A 22,738-nucleotide genomic window follows, 5' to 3' on the forward strand; every position below is an offset into this window, starting at 1 on the left:
TGTGGCCGTGACGTCACGACCCCTGCAACCGGCACCCAGCATTTGGAACAAAATGTTCCGGATGCTGGGCCGGTGGAGAAACCCTTTAAGCTATTTAACATTTTCATGCATTTCACCATGTCCATCCTGATGAATTAAATTTCTTACACATCTTACACATCTTATCCCCTATCCAAAGGATAGGGGATAAGATGCCTGATCGCGGGAGTCCCGCAGCTGGGGACCCCGGGGATCATGCACAGGGCACCCCATTTGTAATCATGCTCCGGGGACTGATTACAAACGGGGTGCGGCATGCATGATCCGGGGGGTCCCCAGCTGCGGGATTCCCGCGAACAGGCATCTTATCCCCTATCCTTTGGATAGGGCATAAGATGTGTAAGCACTGGAGTACCCCTTTAAAGGAAAACACTCAATAAATGGCCACTGCAGAGGAAATATAGTATCACATGCTGGCAATTTGTATGAATAAGTCACAGCAAAATTGTGTCCATAAGTTTGCCAACTGAACAAATATATCATTAAATAAAAAAATAATGGGCCATGATGGTAAACAGAAATAAAAATGAGAGCCATGCATGGGACCAGGAATGAGATGGGAAGCTGTAATAGGGACCAGGAATAAAACAGGAAGCCATGCTGTAGACTAGGGATAAGATAAGGAGTCCTGCTAGGTACTAGAGGTGGGAGGGGAGCCATGCTAGGACCAGGATTGGGATGGGCACCATAGATGAGACATGGAATGAGATGGGGTTATGAGATGTGGAGCCATGTTTGGGACTAGGAATGAGACAGGAAGTCCTGCTAGGGGCCAGCAATGAAATTGCAGTGAACTAGAAATGGGATGTGGAGCCATGCAGGAGACCACAAATAAGAGGGTGTGCCATGCTGAGGACCAGTTAATAACATATGATAAAATACTTGATTATTTTGGGCTCTTTCAGTATATTTGAATTTGCTTATGTGCTGTATATTCTTGCTGACTCCATTAGACACTTCTTTATTACCCATATTCTACCTACCAATACTTACTTACCCTTAGATATGGTCATGTGCTGTCCCTAAGTTATCAATACACACATATATTCTGTGTATCTGATCTATTCCTCTCCCTGATGAACCCACACAGCATCCAAGTAAGAGAAACCTGCCAGGTTCCAAGGTATAACTATCATTAGTGTTTTTTAACCTTTTTTTTATTTGATCCTATATGGCATTTAGACCTGTGCGGGTGGTACAGATCTTATTTTGTGCATATATTTTTGTATGATTTTCATTGATGCACCCTTTCTTTTTGGGACACTAGGTCTGTGGGATTGCTAACTGTTGGGAATTTTTACTCCCCCCCCCCCCCCCCGATTGATTTGTTTCTTTAAAAGGACCACCCCTAGTTAGTAATTTAGTAACTGTAGTAATTCACATATTTAGGTACAAAAATATTTATAGACCATAACAGAAATTCTCATCTGAATTCTAGAGAGAATTAAAATCAATTTTCTCCACAATTCAATTATAAACATACTGTGTGTTCAGTGAACATCTATTCATTTCCAGACACTCGGTGAGAAGAGTAAATTGTAAATGTGAATTCAACTAATTATCTTAATTAAATATGTTCTCAATTCCTAGCAACAAATTGACATTAGTAAAGCTTTGGGTCTTTTTCAGCTTTGTAAAATTAAATGCTGTCAAAGAAAACACGTGCCAAACACAATGAACTGTCATACCTAACAGAATAAAAAATATGCTGCCATCAGCAGAAATGTTCTACCTGGTCCGATGCAGAATGATGCAATTACACCCAGAATGCACACAATGCTAATGTACGGTATCCATGGTGCGCGGTCCTATCAATAAATCAAATATCATTTTTATGGATTTTTGAAAAATAACAATACATTATACTACAACAGATACAAAGTGAACTAAAATTGGGTTACTTTTGGACATGGAATTTCAAAATTCTGATAATCCAGCACTTTTTTTTATTTGGATCTAAACTCCAAAACAAGTGTACATTTTTACAAGATAACAATGAAGGGCACTAAATAATATAGTGTGCCACCAAATAGTGTTAGTTAATAGAAGATCTAATTTTCTAGAAAATGTTTTAAGATATTTTGTGCCTTACGAAAAAGTATCATGGAAGTACAGTTTTGTCACAATCTTATAGTTTGTGTCACAAACATGTATTCTTTGCAGTCGTAGGTGTACTTCGTTCCTGGACTGTGGTTCTTTTAATCCACTACCCTGTCAAAAGTGCTGCCAAGATTTTTATTTTTTTCTGCCTATATTCTGAGCACATTACTGATGAAGCTATACACATTAGATCATGTCCCACTCTCCCCCCTTTTTGGCATGATCGGCCAACATATCATGTGTTTGGTGGCATCCAGACTTTGGATTTGAATTTTTTTGGTACCATTCTTGCAGGTCAGTTTAGTAGGGGATAAGTTTTAGATCGTGGGGGGTCCGACCGCTGGAACCCCCAGCGATCTCCTGTATGGGGTCTCGGCTTTACCTGGGAGTGATGCGTCATGATCCTAGGGAGAGCTGGGGCCCCCTACAGGAGATCGCGGGGGGTCCCAGTGATCAGGCCCTCTGCAATCTAAAACTTGCCCCCTATTCTTTGGATAGGGGAATAGTTTTCCCCCCATGATATATCTCCTTTAAGAAATAAGTTCTGAATGGACATCATAAAGGACCCTCAGGAATACTGGGTTCAAAATAATTAAATATGTTGTTACTCTTACATGTAATGGAAAAGTATACTGTAGGTCTAGCTGAATGTTGCAGTCCAGAAATAGAAAAATATTGTGAAAAATTAGCCATATAGAATTTTATACTTTATTAATATATACATAAACTTCTTACCTGAAAAGTTAGTGATATAGTTAGTATTCCAAAAAATATCGTCATCAACCCAAAACCACCAATAAGAAGAACTCTTCTTCCAAGTTTTTCCACTGTCATTCCCTGGGGATATACAAAACAGATGTACATGATAAAATAGCATTTTATACAAAACATAAAGAATAAAATCTTTAATATTGATATCACAAATTTCGATATTCAGGGGGCATGGCCTAGCATGGAATCTGAGCGGATATGCTATTTCACATTTATCTAAGGTGAAATACACTGCTCAAAAAAATAAAGGGAACACTTAAACAACACAATGTCAACTCCAAGTCAATCACACTTCTGTGAAATCACACTGTCCACTCAGGAAGCAACACTGATTGACAATCAATTTCACATGCTGTTGTGCAAATGGAACAGACAACAGGTGAAAATTATAGGCAATTAGCAAGGAGTGGAATAAAGGAGTGGTTCTGCAGATTGTGACCACAGACCATGTCTCAGTTCCTATGCTTCCTGGCCGATGTTTTGGTCACTTTGGAATGCTGGCGGTGCTTTCACTCTAGTGGTAGCATGAGACGGAGTCTACAACCCACACAAGTAGCTCAGGTAGTGCAGCTCATCCAGGATGGCACATCAATGCGAGCTGTGGGAAGGTTTGCTGTGCCTGTCAGCCTAGTGTCCAGAGCATGGAGGTGCTACCAGGAGACAGGCCAGTACATCAGGAGACGTGGAGGAGGCCGTAGGAGGGCAACAACCCAGCAGCAGGACCGCTACCTCGGCCTTTGTGCAAGGAGGAGCAGGAGGAGCACTGCCATAGCCCTGCAAAATGACCTCCAGCAGGCCACAAATGTGCATGTTGAGGTAAGGATAAAATATGTGGACAATCCGGATGGTGCCTTCCTTAGAGATTGAAGAAAATCCCTAAGGAAGGCGCCGTCCGGATTGTCCACATATTTTATCCTTACATCAATTTTTCAACCGGACTGAAGAGTCACGGGGAAAGGACGCCGAGGCTGCCACCTATCATCGGCTCAGCGAGTCTACATGCCATCAAAGGTGTTGCACTCTCAGTACAACACCACACGGTAAGGTGTATTATTTTTATCCGCCTTAGTGCTATAGCCCGCAATATTTCACTAGGAGCGGACCTCTCTTTCTTCATTTTACTTCACAAATGTGCATGTGTCCACTCAAACGGTCAAAAACAGACTCCATGAGGGTGATATGAGGGCCCAATGTCCACAGGTGGGGGTTGTGCTTACAGCCCAACACCGTGCAGGATGTTTGGCATTTGCCAGAGAACACCAAGATTGGCAAATTCACCACTGGTGCCCTGTGCTCTTCAGAGATGAAAGCAGGTTAACACTGAGCACATGTGACAGATGTGACAGAGTCTGGAGATGCCATGGAGAATGTTCCGCTGCCTGGAACAACCTCCAGCAGGACCGGTTTGGCAGTGTGTCAGTAATGGTGTTGGGTGGCATTTCTTTGGGGGGCCGCAAAGCTCTCCATGTGCTTGCCAGAGGTAGCCTGACTGCCATTAAGTACCGAGATCCTCAGACCCCTTGTGAGACCATATGCTGGTGCGGTTGGCCTTGGGTTCCTCCTAATGCAAGACAGTGCTAGACCTCATGTGGCTGGAGTGAGTCAGCAGTTCCTGCAAGAGGAAGGCATTGATGCTATGGACTGGCCCACCTGTTCCCAAGACCTGAATCCGATTGGGCACATCTGGGACATCATGTCTCGCTCCATCCATCAACGCCACGATGCACCACAGACTGTCCAGGAGTTGGTGGATGCTTTAGTCCAGGTCTGGGAGGACATCCTTGCAGAGACCATTCACCACCTGATCATGAGCATACCCAGGCGTTGTAGGGAGGTCATACCTACTTTTTGACTCATTTGCCTCATTTTGACTTGTTTTAAGGACATTACATGAAAGTTGGATCAGCCTGTAGTGTATTTTTCCACTTAGATTTTGAGTTTGACTCCATATCCAGACCTCCATAGGTTGATAAATTTGATTTCCATTGATAATTTTTGTGTGATTTTGTTGTCAGCACATTCAACTATGTAAAGACGAGGTAATAGATCTGTGACAAGGTAATAGTTTTGGTATCCAGAGTACATGGCTTAGTTGTTCCTTATGATCCTAAGGCATGTTTGTTGGGATATGTGGGGGAGCTCATACGGGATGATCATGAGAAATTGGTTGTTGTCAAAATTTTATATCATGATCTTAAAGTCATTGGATACAGAAGAAGCCACCTGGTCTGAACTAATAAATACCTTATATGTAACTAAATTGACGGAGAAGCATGTATATATATTTAAGAGGAAAAGCACAAATAAAAGACAATTTTTATTATTGTAAAATGGTAATGCGGTGTAAAATTTATCTAGTCTTTGAATGATCAAGTGACCTCAATCCAAAACACACTCCTTTTTAATGTATTATCTTAGGTAATGGTGTGAACACAAATGATGTCAATAAATCATCAAAACCACATACTGCAGATTACAGATGACATGAAGCTTCCTTCATTGACATAAAGTCTTGAGAATTGTTAACAGTAGCTATTGACTGTTTCTTTTATAACTAACCAGGGTCATAACATAATGTGCGTATGCCCCAATGGAAAATATGCAACAGGGGTCCTCACTTATTGTGAGCCCATTGAGTGCCCACTTCGGTGAAAAACAATTATTTTTAAATCAACTTGTGCCAGAAAGGTTAACAGATTTGTAAATTACTTTGATTTAAAAATCTTAATCCTTCCAGTACTTAACTGCTGTATGATCCACAGGAAGTTCTTTTCTTTTTTAATTTACTTTCTGTTTGACCACAGTGCCCTCTGCTGACACCTCTGTCTATGTCAGGTACTGTCCAGAGCCGGATAGGTTTTCTATGGGAATTCGTTTGTACTCTGGACAGTTCGTGACATGGCCAGAGGTAACAGCAGAGAGCACTGTGGTCAGACCAAAAAGAAATTAAAAAAGAAAATAACTTCCTGTGGAGCATAAGGCAGCTGATAAGTGTTAGGATTCGGTTAGCTGGATGTGGATCCTCTGTGTCAGCGAGGGATTGGCGTGGACCGTGTCGGTGGACCGGTTCTAGGTTGCTACTGGTTTTCACCAGAGCCTGCCGCAAAGCGGGATGGTCTTGCTTCTGCGGTAGCAACCAGGTTGTATCCACCGGCAACGGCTCAACCTCGCTGACTGCTGAGAAGGCGTGGGACAGAAGGACTAGGCAGAGGCAAGGTCAGACGTAGCAGAAGGTCGGGGGCAGGTGGCAAGTTTCGTAGTCAATAACAATAGCAGAAGGTCTGGAACACAGGCTTTGGACAACACTAAACGCTTTCTCTGTCACAAGGCAACAAGATCCGGCAAGGAAGGAAAGGGGAAGTGAGGTTATATGGACAGGGAGCAGGTGGAAGCTAATTAGACTGATTGGGCCAGGCACCAATCACTGGTGCACTGGCCCTTTAAATCTTAGAGAGCTGGCACGCGCGCACCCTAGAGAGCGGAGCCGCGCGCGCAAGAACATGACAGCCGGGGACCGGGACGGGTAAGTGACTTGGGATGCGATTCGCGAGCGGGCACGTCCCGCTATACGAATCGCATCCCCATCGTGAATGTCAGTGCAGCGCTCCCGGCCAGCGGGTCTGACCGGAGCACTGCAGAGAGGAGAACGCCGCGAGCGCTCTGGGGAGGAGCAGGGACCCGGTGCACTCGGCGTAACAGTACCCCCCCCTTAGGTCTCCCCCTCTTTTTGTCTCCTTGTCCCTTCAAAAGAGACGAGAACATAGGGGACGCCTCTTGAGTCTCCTTCTGGAACAAAAAGGAGTCCTGGGTAGCTACACCAGCGGCAGGTAGTTCAGAAGGAATGGGAATGGGGAGGGAGGGCAGAGAGTGAAGCATGTCACAGGGCAGAGTGTCACCAGGACGGGGGTTATGAGGAGGCACGGCACAGTCCTGATAGGCCTTAGGGAGACCAGGCACAGGAGGAGACACTGAGGCCCGACAGACGGGACTGGGAGCAGACGTGAGGCATTTCTTGCGGCAAGCAGGACCCCAATACTTGATCTCCCCGGTGGTCCAGTCAAGGGTGGGAGAATGATGCTGGAGCCATGGCAGACCGAGGAGGACTTCAGAGGTGCAGTTGGGCAGGACAAAAAATTCAATTTTCTCGTGATGCAGTCCAATGCTCATAAGCAAGGGCTCTGTGCGGTAACACACAGTGCAGTCCAACTTCATTCCGTTGACCGAAGAGATGTAGAGCGGCTTGACGAGATGGGTCACCGGGATGCAGAACCTATTCACCAAAGAGGCCAGAATAAAATTTCCAGAAGAACCAGAGTCCAAGAAGGCCACGGCTGAGAAGGAGGAGTTGGCAGAAGGAGAAATCCGCACGGGCACAGTGAGACGTGGAGAAGCAGACTTCGTGCCAAGAGACGCCACACCCACGTGAGCTGGGTGCGTGCGTGCGTTTCCCAGACGTGGAGGATGAATAGGGCAATCCACCAAGAAATGTTCGGTACTGGCGCAGTACAGACATAAATTTTTACCCCTACGGCGAGTCCTCTCTTCATGGGTCAGGCGAGACCGATCCACTTGCAAAGCCTCCTCGGCGGGAGGCACAGGGGTAGATTGCAAAGGATACTGTGAGAGAGGTGCCCAGAGATCAAGGTCTTTTTCCTGGCGGAGCTTCTGGTGTCTTTCAGAAAAACGCATGTCAATGCGGGTGGCCAAATGGATAAGTTCTTGCAGGTTGGCAGGAATCTCTCGTGCGGCCAGCACATTCTTGATGTTACTGGATAGGCCTTTTTTAAAGGTCGTGCAGAGGGCCTCGTTATTCCAGGATAATTCGGAGGCGAGAGTACGAAATTGGATGGCGTACTTGCATACTGAAGAATTACCCTGGACCAGGTTCAGCAGGGCAGTCTCGGCAGAAGAAGCTCGGGCTGGTTCCTCGAAGACACTACGGACTTCAGCGAAGAAGGACTGGACTGTGGTTGCGGCAGGATCATTGCGGTCCCAGAGTGATGTGGCCCAAGACAAGGCCTTTCCAGACAGAAGACTCACTACGAACGCCACCTTAGACCGTTCTGTAGGAAATTGGTCCGACAACATCTCCATATGTAGGGAACATTGAGACAGGAAGCCACGGCAGAGTCTAGAGTCCCCATAAAATTTGTCCGGCAGGGACAAGCGGAGGCTAGGAGCGGCCACTCGCTGCGGAGGAGGTGCAGGAGCTGGTGGAGGAGATGGTTGCTGCTGTAGCAGTGGCAGAAGTTGCTGTAAAGTGGCGGTCAACTGCGACAGCTGCTGTCCTTGTTGGGCAATCTGCTGCGATTGCTGGGCGACCACCGTGGATAGGTCAGCGAGACTTGGAAGCGGCACCTCAGCGGGATCCATGGCCGGATCTACTGTTAGGATTCGGTTAGCTGGATGTGGATCCTCTGTGTCAGCGAGGGATTGGCGTGGACTCTGTCGGTGGACCGGTTCTAGGTTGCTACTGGTTTTCACCAGAGCCCGCCGCAAAGCGGGATGGTCTTGCTGCGGCGGTAGCAACCAGGTCGTATCCACCGGCAATGGCTCAACCTCGCTGACTGCTGAGAAGGCGTGGGACAGAAGGACAGAGGCAAGGTCAGACGTAGCAGAAGGTCGGGGGCAGGCGGCAAGGTTCGTAGTCAATAACAATAGCAGAAGGTCTGGAACACAGGCTTTGGACAACACTAAACGCTTTCTCTGGCACAAGGCAACAAGATCCGGCAAGGAAGGAAAGGGGAAGTGAGGATATATGGACAGGGAGCAGGTGGAAGCTAATTAGACTGATTGGGCCAGGCACCAATCACTGGTGCACTGGCCCTTTAAATCTTAGAGAGCTGGCACACGAGCACCCTAGAGAGCGGAGCCACGCGCGCAAGAACATGACAGCCGGGGACCGGGACGGGTAAGTGACTTGGGATGCGATTCGCGAGCGGGCGCGTCCCGCTATGCGAATCACATCCCCATCGTGAATGTCAGTGCAGCGCTCCCGGTCAGCGGGTCTGACCGGAGCGCTGCAGAGAGGAGAACGCTGCGAGTGCTCCAGGGAGGAGCATGGACCCGGAGCGCTCGGCGTAACAATAAGTAACGGAAGGATTAAGATTTTTTAATTGAAGTAATTTACAAATCTGTTAACCTTTCTGGCACCAGTTGATTTAAAAATAATGGTTTTTCACCGGAGTACCCCTTTAAGCTCTTTTGCCACCTCAGAAGTCATCATAATGGGCTCACAATAAGTGAGGACCCCTGCTGCATATTTTACTGTTGCATGTTTTTTTTGTGTGTCTACAGTTAACCCCTTAATGACCAAGGATGTATATTTACGCCCTTGGCAGGCTCTCGCGATATAACACGGGGTCACGCGGTGACCCCGTGTCATATCGGGTCGGTCCCGGCATGTATCTGAAGCCGGGACACGGGGCTAATAGTGCGCAGCAGCGATCACGGTGCCACGCGCTATTAAACCTTTAGAAGCGTCAAAGTTGAACGCCGCATCTAAAACAAAAGTAAAAGCTTCCCGGCTGCTCAGTGGGGTTGATCGGGACCACAGCAGTGAAAATGCAGTGTCCCGATCAGCTAGGACGTGAGCAGAGATCCTCTTAGCCTGAGATGCAGGCTTGAGCAATCGACCTCTGATAACACTGATCAATGCAAAGCTATGGCTTTGCAGTGAACAGTGTAAAAGATCAGTGTGTGCAGTGTTATAGTCCCCTATGGGAGCTATAACACTGTAAAAAAAAGTGTAAAAAAAAAGTTAATAAATGTTATTTAACCCTTTCCCAAATAAAAGTCCAAATCACCCCCCTTTTCCATAAAAAAAAACATATAAATAAAAATAAATATAAACATATGTGGTATTGCCGCGTGCGTAAATGTTCGAACTATAAAAATATATCATTAATTAAACCGGACGATCAATGGCGTATGCGCCAAAAAATTCCAAAGTTCAAAATAACATATTTTTCTTTTTTATATAAAAAGCAATCAAAAATGCTACCGCTAAAAACTTCAGATCACGGCACAAAAAATGAGCCCTCATACTGCCCCATACGCAGTAAAATAAAAAAAGTTATAGGGGTCAGAATATGACAATTTTAAATGTATAAATTTTCCTGCATGTAGTTATGAATTTTTCCAGAAGTACGACAAAATCAAATGTGGTGTCCCGGTACCGTATTCCATACCGTACCTTATATGGTGGTCCCCAGTTACTACGTTCAGGAAGGGTCCCCCAGGTGGTACAGCCCCTAGTCGCCTCCTCCTTCTCTAATTTTATAATTTTTATGTGTACATATTTAATAATGGGTATATTTAATATAATGCATATTAGTATACTTACCTTGGTAGCGTCGCAGGACCTTCGGTTATGGGACTATGTTAATTCCTCTATGGTATGTTGGATGACCTTTGGACGTCCTTGGGTCACATGATTACCCATAACCCTTTGTAAAGATGATTGACAGAAGTACTGGACCAATCAGCTGAAGGCCAGCCCCTGCCCATATAAGGGAGCTGTAGCCAATTATTGCTCTCTTGGGTTGCTGCTCTCGTGGATGCCGGACTATAAGGACGGATCTGCACAACTTACAAAGACACGCTAGGCCTGAAGCCTACTGGCCTCAGCGTGAAATCGAAACATGAGTCTTAAACTGAATCCCCGCTAAAGCTAGCGATACTGCTGGACCTCAACTAAATCCCCTCAATCCAGGGGAACAGCTCATATCAGTCTATGGACTCTAAAACGCTTAAGGTCCCAACCACTGTCAATCTCTAAGAGACTTTGCATGTATAGAGACTGTTCCGGTTATGAAGCTTGCATAAAATCTTCAGTAAAAGTTCTGACTGTTTTCAGCAAACTCTCCGGTTGTGGACATTCAATTATTCCATACCTCCCTATCGCTCTTGGAAGGGGTGGCAGTAGGACAAGCATTGCAGAGGAGCCCTCACCCTGGCATCACAAATAGAAGGGGTTAATCAGACACCCTTTAATTACCGCACAGCTACACCCCATATACCCTACACCCCCAGGCTATCACACAAGCCTACATAAGTAGGGTATAATTTTAATCGTATGGACCTACAGAATAAAGATAAGGTGTCATATTTACTGAAAAATGTACTGCGTAGAAACGGAAGCCCCCAAAAAATACAAAATGGTGCCGTCCTTAAGGGGTTAAAGGGGTATTCTGGCAAGAGACATCTTATTCCCTTTCCAAAGGATAGGGGATAGGATGTTTGATAGCAGGTGCTTGCCTCTTGGATCCCCCGCAATCTCTGTGCAGCACCCAGCATTCTCTGCCGGCGTGCTGCTTCAGTCTCGGAAACCTCTGTGTTTCTGTGACTGGAGACGTGACGTCACACCATGCCAAGACTGGAGCAGCAGCTTAGCAGGGGGGTCCCAGCAGCGGGCCCCCTACGATCAGACATCTTATCCCGTGTCCTTTGGATAGGGGATAAGATGACTACAGCTGGAATACCCCTTTAACCTTGTATACTTTTGTTGTGAGCTGCACAAAATGTTTTGCTTGTTCCATTTCCTATCCCTATTAAACCCACAACCATTTCCTTTCCTAGTAACATAGTAACATAGTTCATAAGGTTGAAAAAAGACCAGAATCCATCAAGTTCAACCTATAACCATAATAAGTCAATATTGAGTTGAGTTGATCCAGAGGAAGGCAAAAAACCCTCATACTAGAGGTAAAAATTCCTGCCCGACTCCAAATATGGCATCAGAATAAATCCCTGGATCAACCTTCTGTCCCTATAAATCTAGTATACATAACCAGCAATGTTATTACTCTCCAAAAATACATCCAGACCCTTTTTGAACTCTATTACAGAGTTCACCATGACCATCTCCTCCGGGAGAGAATTCCACAGTCTCACTGCTCTTACAGTAAATAATCCCCACCTGTGCTGGTGTAGAAACCTTCTTTCCTCTAGACGTAGAGGGTGCCCCCTTGTTATTGATACAGTCCTGGGTATAAATAGATCATGGGAGAGATCTCTGTACTGTCCCCTGATATATTTATACATAGTTATTAGGTCTCCCCTAAGGCTTCTTTTTTCTAAACTAAATAACCGTAATTCTGATAATCTTTCTGGGTACTGTAGTCTTCCCATTCCCCGTATTACTCTGGTTGCCCGTCTTTGAACCCTCTCCAGCTTCACTATGTCTTTCTTATACACTGGTGCCCAGTACTGTACACAGTATTCTATGTGTGGTCTGACTAGTGATTTGTAGAGCGGTAGAATTATTTCCTTGTCGTGTGCATCTATGCCACTATTGATGCACCCCATGATTTTATTAGCCTTGGTAGCAGCTGCCCGACACTGGTCACTACAGCTAAATTTACTGTTAACTCCAAGTCCTTTTCCATGTCAGTCGTTCCAAGTGTTCTCCCATTTAATACATAATCCCAGCCCGGATTTTTCTTCCCCATGTGCATTACCTTACATTTATCAGTGTTGAGCCTCATCTGCCACTTCCTAGCCCAAACCTCCAATCTATCAAGTGTTTACTACTTTACAGAGTTTAGTGTCCTCTGCAAAGATTGCTACTTTACTATTCAACCCCTCTACAAGGTCATTAATGAATATATTAAATAGGACAGGACCCAAGACCCCTGTGGTACCCCACTAGTAACAGTCACCCAATCTGAATAAGTACCATTAATAACCACCCTCTGTTTCCTATCATTGAGCCAGTTACTTACCCACTTGCACAAATTCTCCCCCAGCCCAAACCTTCTCATTTTATGCACCAACCTTTTATGTGGAACCGTATCAAATGCTTTGGAAAAATCCAGATATACGACATCCAGCGATTCCCCCTGGTCCAGTCTGGAGCTCACCTCCTCGTAAAAGCTGATCAGGTTAGTTTGACAGGACCGATCCCTCATAAATCCATGCTGATACGGGGTCATACATTTATTTTTATCAAGATATTCCAAAATTGCATCTCTTAGGAAACCCTCAAACAATTTACATACAACCGAGGTTAAACTAACAGGTCTATAATTCCCAGGGTTACCTTTTGACCCCTTCTTAAATATTGGCACCACATTTTCCATGTGCCAGTCCTGGGGAACAGTCCCTGTCACTATAGAGTCCCTGAATATTAAAAATAGAGGTCTGTCTATTACATTACTTAATTCCTTTAGAACACGGGGGTGAATGCCATCTGGACCTGGTGATTTGTCTATTTAGATTTTTTGTAGGCGGCACTGTACTTCTTCCTGGGTTAGACAGGTGACCTGTACTGGGGATTTTACCTTATCACACTGTATTTCACCTGGCATTTCATTTTCCTCAGTGAATACAGTGGAAAAGAATTTGTTTAATATATTTGCTTTTTCCTGATCCCCGTTTATAATTTATTCCTCATCATTTTTTAAAGGGCCTACACTTTCATTTCTGACCTTTTTGCTATTTATATAGTTAAAGAACATTTTGGGGTTAGTTTTACTCTCTTTGGCAATGAGTCTTTCTGTCTCTATTTTTGCAGCTTTTAATTATTGGAGAACAAGTTATAATGTATTATATTATGATCACTATTTCGTAGGTATCCATCTACTTGCACATTAGTTACTCTATCAGGTCTGTTGGTTAATATTAAGTCTAATAGGCGCCCCCTCTGGTAGGGCCCTGCACCATTTGGGACAGATAATTGTCTTTAGCTATAGTCAGAAACCTGTTTCCTTTATGAGATTCACAGGTCTCAGTCTCCCAGTTTATATCAGGATAAAGTCCCCCATTATTATCACCTCATTCTGATTTGCTGCCTTGTTTATTTGCCTCAGTAATTGATCTTCTGGCTCTTCCATTATGTTTGGTGGCTTATAGCAAACCCCTATCAGAATTTTTTTATTTTTATCTCCATATATTTCTACCCATAATGACTCCACATTATCGTTTCCCTCCCAAATATCCTCCTGCAGTGCGGCCTTCAAATTGGACTTTACATAAAGACAGACTCCTACCTCTTTCCGTTTTGTCCGATCCTTCCTGAATAGACTATAACCCTGTATGTTGACCGCCCAGTCACAGCTATTGTCCAACCAAGTCTCTGTTATACCTACTATGTCATAATCCTCCTCAGAAATTTTCAACTCCAGTTCGTCAGTTTTATTGGACAGACTTCTGGCATTAGTCAACATATACTTCAATGATGTATGTTTTTTTTTTCCTATGATGCTTATCCCTATTAATTATTCTAACCCCTCCCTCCGCTCCACCCCCAGGTACATTATTAAGTCCCCCCCTCTATGTACACTATCTTCCCCCTCTATGTTGTAGGTTCCCTCCCCCCCAGTCCCTAGTTTAAACACTCCTCCACCCTTCTAGCCATCTTCTCCCCAAGCACAGCTGCACCGTCCCCATTGAGGTGCAGCCTGTCCCTACGGTAGAGCCGGTAACCGACAGCGAAGTCGGCCCAGTTCTCCATGAACCCAAACCCCTCCTTCCTACACCAGCTTCTGAGCCACTTGTTTACCTCCCTAATCTCCCGCTGCCTCTCTGGTGTGGCTCGTGGTACAGGTAATATTTCATAAAATACTACCTTGGAGGTCCTTGCCTTAAGCTTGCAGCCTAAGTCTCTGAAATCATTTTTAAGGACACTCCACCTACCTCTTACTTTGTCATTGTTGCCAATATGTACCATGACTGCTGGGTCTTCTCCAGCCCCACCCAGCAACCTGTCAACCCAATCCGCGATGTGCCAAACTCGAGCGCCAGGAAGACAACACACTGTTCGGCGATCCCGGTCTTTGTGACAGATCGCCCTGTCTGTCCCCCTATTAATTGAGTCCCCCACTACCATTACCTGTCTGGCCTGCCCTGCACTCCTCCCTCCCTCCTTACAGGAGCAGACACCCCCCTGGCGGTCAGAGCTAGAGTCCTGCTGCAGTACCGCAAGCTCTGAAATGGAGGACTAGCCTCTCTGACACTTTTCCCTCTACCCTGTTTTCACACTGTAACCCAGCTAACTGTCTGACTGTCCTGAACCTCCTTCCCACTATCCTCCCCCACCTCTACCCCAGAGAGTACCTGCTCAGTGAGCAGGAGACTCCTCTCCGGTGGTCAATGCATCTCAGTGTTGCCAGTTGCTCCTCTAGATCCAGGATCTGGGCTTCCAACTGAACAACTCGCACACATCTCGCACAACAATATGCACCCTCAAACTGCTGTTCAAGGATTGCATACATTGTGCAAGATGCACACTGGACTGCATTTTCCAACATGGAGGCCATACTAGATTTGGGGATAGCAAAAATTTACAGAAAAGAAAAAAAAATCAATTATTTCAATTTAAACTTCCTGAATTTAATTCCCTTAATTTTAAGTCCCCTCACTTTTATACTTACTCACTTGTATACTTCACACTCTTGTATACAGACACACAATCGCTAGCTCAACAATCGCTTAGTGTCCTATCAGACCTACAATCGCTGCATAACTATCAATGCAGCCAAATAAGGAATTGGTGTTAATCTGGCAACTTCAATACACTTGGGATAAGTTTCTAGATTTTTTTTCATGAGGTTGACAACTAAATCATAATGAGCACAATAAGGACAATAACACTGGAATTCTGTTTTGTCACAAAATTACTGAGGTGTAAATGATATAATGAATAGTGCGCTAGGAAACTGCAGAAGAGGAAATGACTGGAGAAATGTGTTTAATGGGCCAAAAAGTAGTGAGAAAAATGGTTCATAAACAAGGCAATGTACGATTTACCAGATGCACAACACAATTAAGGCTGTGTCCTTCATAGAGTGTTAGTCTCTGGACTGCTGTTATGCCCAGATAACAACATTTAGCCAGCTTACACAATGTACTTGTTGTAAATGACTAGTTACAGAGATATTACTGAGGGTAGAACTAATGACTAAATGCAAACCGATGAACATAGCTGGATAAGAAGAAAAAAAGATTTTCATATAGAGAAAAATAATTTATTAGAAATGTTTGTAATTTCTGCTACAGCCGGCACGTGCTCCCTTCATTTCTATGGGAGCACCGAAAATACCCGAGTACAGCTCTCGGGCATCATTGGCGCTCAGATGGAAATGAATAGAAACGCTCCTCACTCAGACCCTCGCAATCAGCTACTTATCCCCTATCCTGTGGCTTTCAGCTGGAGTGCCTACTGTGAATGACTGGATAATAAAGATTATGAGATATGAGCTATTATACACTAGGTGAAGGAAAAACCGTGAAGTTCATTGTAGGAAAATATGGGGAATATGGTGTTTTTTATATGGTCTGTCACTGAAATGGGTCGGGGATAGGGGGGATAAAGGGTTATATTTTACATTGTGATTAATATCACAATGTGTCATATTTCTAAATATTTTTGTGTGCAATGAATAAAAATAACAATAATATTTTTTATAAAGGACCCGGGGTTTTTCCGTTTATGCCTTTTTGTTTTTATCTTTAAAAAATAATAACTCTTTCAACTTTGCACCTAAAAATCCATATGATGGCTTATTTTTTGCGCCACCAATTCTACTTTGTAATGACATTGTAATGACAATGAAAATTAGTAATTTTACCCCAAAATCTATGAAGAAACAGAAAAAAAAAATAATTGTGAGACAAAATTGAAGAAAAAAAAGGCCATTTTATAACTTTTGGGGGCTTCCTTTTCCACACAGTACATTTTTCGGTAAAAATGAAACCTTCCCTTTATTCTGCAGGTCCATACAATTAAAATGATACCCTACTTTTATATTTTTTTATACTTTTTTTTATTTTTCCACACATGGGGCGGTATGAGGGCTCATTTTTTGCGCTGTGATCTGATGTTTTTATCGGTACCATTTTTGTATTGATATGACTTATTGATCCCTTTTTATTAATTTTTTTCATGATATAAAAAGTGACCAAAAATACACTATTTTGGACTTTTGAATTTTTTTTACGCGTACGCCATTGACTGTGCAGTTTAATTAATGATATATTTTTATAATTCGGAAATTTCCGCATGCGGCAATACCACATCTTTTACATCGCTCACTGGTTTCTCATAGGAAACCATTGATCATTGATTCTGCCGCTTGACTGTTCATGCCTGGATCTCAGGCACTGAGCAGTCATTCGGCGATCGGACTCCAGGAGGCAAGGTAAGGGACCCTCCTGCTGTGACACAGCTGTTCGGGATACTACGATTTCGCCGTGGACATCACGAACAGCCCCCTGAGCTAACCGGCAATGATTTACTTTCACTTTAGACGCAGCGTTTAACTTTGAACACTGCGTCTAAAGGGTTAATAGTGCACGGCACCGCGATCAGTGCCGCGCGCTATTAGCAATGGGCCCCGGATTTTGTTAGAGACTGGGCCAGACCCACTATGACAAGTGTTGCTCGTGAATATTCGCAATGCGAATTTTATTCGCGAATATCGCATATTCGCGAATATTTGCAAATATTGCACTATATAGTCGTAATTACGAATATTCATTTTTTTTCTATTTTATTGTTTTTTTCACAGTAAACATCACAGTGATTCCAGCTTGTGTGGTGTAAAGAAGGCTCTAATACTACTGTGTGAGACTGGTGTGCAAATTTTATCTTATGCTAATTTTGGTTTATGCAAATTTTCGCATATACTAATTTTCGCATACACGAATGTTCGCATATGCGAAAATAAAACGCGAATATTACGATTATGCGAATTTAGCGAATATGTGACGAATATTCGTCCATATATTCGCGAAATATCGCGAATTCGAATATGGCCTATGCCGCTCAACACTAACTATGATGCGGGGTCATGCCACGGTGTGACCCCGCGTTATAGAACGGGAACCGACTCATGAAGTACCAGTACGTCATGGTTCCTTACGGGGTTTAGTTTGGCGTAAAGGTTTATAAAGTCTAGTTAATAAAAATACTTATTTTGCATGGCTACATATCGATGATATTTATTGAGTGAGTACATCTTATAAAAAAAGATATTACAAAAATGGAAGAACATTTTGTCTTCTGTTTGCTGCTGTCATATTGTTTTTATTTTTGTTAATAGAGAGAAAATGTAGACCAGGAATACATACACACAAGTAATACATATTCGATAAACATAATGCTGTGAAACTAAGAAGAAGTTCAATTAAATAATAATAATACGTTTAGTTAATTCATGCACTAAAACTTTTCTCTGTAACTCTGTGACTTTGCCTCCTAGCAGTACATTAATTTTAGGTGCCCTTGCCACTGAACCCCTACCTTTGCTTGTCATGAAACTATCACTATGCCATTACAGAGCTAGCAGAACTGCAGCAGGATACTGCCCCTGACCGCCAGGGGGGTGTCTGCTCCAGTAAGGAGGGAGGGAGGAGTACAGGGCAGGCCAGACAGGTACTAGTGGTGGGGGACTCAATTATTAGGGGGACAGACAGGGCAATCTGTCACAAAGACCGGGATCGCCGAACAGTGTGTTGTCTGCCTGGCGCACGAGTTCGGCACATCGCAGATCGGGTTGACAGGTTGCTGGGCGGCGCTGGAGAGGACCCAGCAGTCATGGTACATATTGGCACCAATGACAAAGTAAGAGGTAGGTGGAGTGTCCTTAAAAAGGATTTCAGGGACTTAGGCCGCAAGCTTAAGGCAAGGACCTCCAAGGTAGTATTTTCTGAAATACTACCAGTACCACGAGCCACACCAGAGAGGCAGCGGGAGATCAGGGAGGTAAACAAGTGGCGCAGAAGCTGGTGTAGGAAGGAAGGGTTTGGGTTCATGGAGAACTGGGCTGACTTCGCTGTCGGTTACCGGCTCTACCGTAGGGACGGGCTGCACCTCAATGGGGAGGGTGCAGCTTTGCTTGGGGAGAAGATGGCTAGAAGGGTGGAGGAGTGTTTAAACTAGGGACTTGGGGGGAGGGAACCTACAGCAAAGAGGGGGAAGATAGTGTAGATAGAGAGGTGGGAATTATAAATGTACCTGGGGGTGGAGCGGAGGGAGGGGTTAGAATAGTTAATAGGAATAGGCTTCATAGGAAAATAAAACTTACACCCTTGAATCCCATTAACCCCAATAACATAAAGGATGGAAATGTAAAGTGTATGTTCACAAATGCCAGAAGCCTAGCAAATAAAATGGGGGCGCTTGAGGCCTTGATACTGGAGGAACATATTGATATAGTTGGGGTCACTGAGACATGGCTGGACTCCTCGCATGACTGGGCTGTCAATCTGCAGGGGTTTACATTGTTTCGCAAGGATAGAATGAACAGAAAAGGTGGTGGAGTCTGTCTGTATGTAAGAAGTGGTATGAAAGTCAGTGTGAACGATGCCATAGTGTGTGATGATTTTAAGGAGGTGGAATCACTGTGGGTAGAATTACAAAAGGAGGGAAATACTGAAAAAATAATATTTGGGGTAATCTACAAACCCCCTAATATCACTGAAGAGATAGAAGTTCGGCTTCATAAACAAATAGAGAGGGCCGCCCGGGCAGGTACAGTGGTAATAATGGGAGATTTTAACTATCCAGATATAGATTGGGGTCCGGGGTTGGCTAAAACTACAAAGGGGCGACAATTCCTAAATTTATTGCAGGATAATTTTATGGGCCAGTTTGTGGAGGACCCAACAAGAAGTGATGCCTTGTTGGATCTGATCATTTCCAACAACGCAGAGCTGGTTGGTAATGTAACTGTGCGGGAAAACCTTGGTAATAGCGACCACAATATAGTTACTTTTGACTTAAAATGTAGAAAACAAAGACAGGTGGGGAAGGAAAAAACATATAACTTTAAAAAGGCAAATTTCCCTGGGCTGAGGGCTGCATTACAGGACATAGACTGGGGGGAGGTGTTCTCAAATACTGATACAGAAGGTAAATGGGACATCTTTAAATCAACTCTAAATAACTATACATCTAAATATATACCAAAGGGGAACAAATATAAACGATTAAAACTAAATCCTACATGGCTGACACATGATGTTAAAAGAGCAATAAACAACAAAAAAATAGCCTTCAAAAAATACAAATCTGATGGGTCAGCTATAACATTTAAACAGTACAAGGAGCTTAATAAAATCTGTAAAAATGTAATAAAAACAGCAAAAATTCAAAATGAGAGACAGGTGGCCAAAGAAAGCAAAACTAATCCTAAATATTTTTTTAGATATATAAATGCAAAAAAAACAAGGACAGAGCATGTAGGACCCCTTAATAATGATAATGGGGAGGTTGTCACAGGCGATCAAGAGAAGGTGGAGCTACTGAATGGGTTCTTTAGTTCTGTATACACTATGGAAGAAGGAGCTGACATTGGCCAGGTCAGTGCTGGTAACACATCATGTAATGTACTGAACTGGCTTAATGTAGAGATGGTACAAGATAAGTTAAGTGATATAAATGTAAGCAAATCCCCAGGGCCGGATGGATTACACCCAAGAGTTCTTAGAGAGGTAAGTTCAGTAATATCTGTACCCCTGTTCATGATATTTAGAGATTCTCTGGTGTCTGGTATTGTGCCAAGGGACTGGCGCAAGGCGAATGTGGTGTCAATCTTCAAAAAGGGCTCTAGGTCTTCCCCAGGAAACTATAGACCGGTAAGTTTAACGTGCATTGTGGGTAAATTGTTTGAAGGACTTATAAGGGATTACATACAGGAATACATAGGGGATAATTGTATTATAAGTGATAGCCAGCATGGGTTTACTAAGGATAGAAGTTGTCAAACCAATCTAATTTGCTTTTATGAAGAGGTGAGTAGAAGCCTTGACAGAGGAATGGCTGTGGATATAGTGTTTCTGGATTTTGCTAAAGCGTTTGATACTGTCCCTCACAGACGTCTGACAGGTAAGTTAAGGTCTTTGGGTTTGGAAATTTTAGTTTGTAACTGGATTGAACACTGGCTCATGGATCGTACTCAGAGAGTGGTGCTCAATGATTCGTACTCTGATTGGTCCCCGGTTATTAGTGGTGTACCCCAAGGTTCAGTACTGGGCCCGCTGTTGTTTAATTTATTTATCAATGATATAGAGGATGGTATTAACAGCTCTGTTTCTATCTTTGCAGATGACACCAAGCTTTGTAGCACGGTACAGTCTATAGAGGATGTGCATAAGTTACAAGATGACTTGGATAGACTAAGTGTCTGGGCATCCACTTGGCAAATGAGGTTCAATGTGGATAAATGTAAAGTTATGCATCTGGGTACTAATAACCTGCATACATCGTATGTCTTAGGGGGGATTAAACTGTCAGAGTCACTGGTAGAGAAGGATCTGGGTGTACTTGTAGATCACAGACTACAGAATAGCATGCAATGTCAGGCTGCTGCTTCCAAAGCCGGCAGGATATTGTCATGTATCAAAAGAGGCATGGACTCAAGGGACAGGGACATAATACTCCCCCTTTATAAAGCATTGGTACGGCCTCACCTGGAATATGCTGTTCAGTTTTGGGCACCTGTCCATAAAAGGGACACTGGGGAGTTGGAAAGGGTGCAGAGACGCGCGACTAAACTAATATGGGGCATGGAACATCTTAGCTATGAGGAGAGATTAAAGGAGTTACAATTGTTTAGTCTTGAGAAGAGACGTTTAAGGGGGGATATGATAAATGTATATAAGTATATTAATGGCCCATACAAAAAATATGGAGAAAAACTGTTCCAGGTTAAACCCCCCCAAAGGACGAGGGGGCACTCCCTCCGTCTGGAGAAGAAAAAGTTTAGTCTCAAGGGGCGACACGCCTTCTTTACCGTGAGGACTGTGAATTTATGGAACGGTCTACCTCAGGAACTGGTCACAGCAGGAACAATTAACAGCTTTAAAACAGGATTAGATAAATTCATGGAACAAAATAACATTAATGCTTATGAAGAAATATAAAATCCCATCCCTTCCCCAATATCGCGCCACACCCCTACCCCTTAATTCCCTGGTTGAACTTGATGGACATATGTCTTTTTTCGACCGTACTAACTATGTAACTATGTAACTATTGCTACCTACAGTCACCACTAGAGGAGCTGCATACAGCTATAGCTTTTCATGCAAACGTATGCAGCGTTTAAGGGGTACTCGGCTGGAAATTTTTTTTTTTAAAGAGCACCCATCATCAACTAAACTTTCCCTAGTCCCCCTCCCCATCTGTCCCTGACTCTAACTATCTCTATCCCTGTATTTATTTTTGTTTAAAACCCCCTGTAAATACCTTTTTCATAGCATCTTCGGTAGCTCAGTGTTGAGCAATATACGAGGGCAGGAAGTGGGCGTGGCCCATCAGGCGCGACGTCATTCGAAGCCTGGCCGGGCCAGCATCCGCCCTTCTTCCTGTATGCTGCGCTCCCTTTCTGGAGCGCGCATACATGTGAAGCACAGGGGAGGGGCGGTGTGAGGTGGATTTTTGCGCCCCCGTCAATTCTTGTGCCCGCTCCTCCCCCAGTTCTCCTAAGATTTCTGAAGCTAGAGCTGGGGGAGGGCAGAGCAAGGGGAGAGAGGAGGTACACCCCCCTCTCTTATCTCCCCGAGCTCCGGATGAGGCAGATCTCTGCGGGGAGATGCACATGCCCCCTCCCTGAGCTCCCCGAGCTGAGGCCGCAGATCTCCATGGACAGTCAGAGCAGGGGAGAGAGGAGCTCGGCTAGAGCAGGTCTAGAAGCCAGAGCTCTGTTCCTCATCTCCCCTGCCTGAGCTCTGACTGTTTACTGTACACGGACTGGGGATTCAAACACTGCAGGGACTGGGAATAAATCTCTGCCTGGGGATTTCTATGTGAGGAGGAGGGGGGTCCCTGTTGTGTGTATGTATGCTGGGAGTTTAAGTCCCTGTTATGTGTGTGTGTATGCTG

General features: G+C 44.1%; 1 protein-coding gene across 1 annotated transcript in view; it reads right to left on the bottom strand.

Moving 5' to 3' along the window:
• The window catches only part of SLC2A9 (solute carrier family 2 member 9), a 337,817-nt gene that overhangs the window by 153,705 nt on the left and 161,374 nt on the right, over window positions 1-22,738 (bottom strand). Inside the window, exons 8-9 of the mRNA XM_056555146.1 lie at window positions 2,875-2,976; window positions 1,772-1,847 (exon numbers count right to left, since the gene is read on the bottom strand). Of these exons, the coding sequence (XP_056411121.1) occupies window positions 1,772-1,847; window positions 2,875-2,976 (178 nt within the window). The remainder of the gene's footprint in view (window positions 1-1,771; window positions 1,848-2,874; window positions 2,977-22,738) is intronic.

The sequence above is a fragment of the Hyla sarda genome, chromosome 1, assembly GCF_029499605.1.
Source record: "Hyla sarda isolate aHylSar1 chromosome 1, aHylSar1.hap1, whole genome shotgun sequence".
Classification (NCBI taxonomy): Eukaryota; Metazoa; Chordata; class Amphibia; order Anura; family Hylidae; genus Hyla; species Hyla sarda.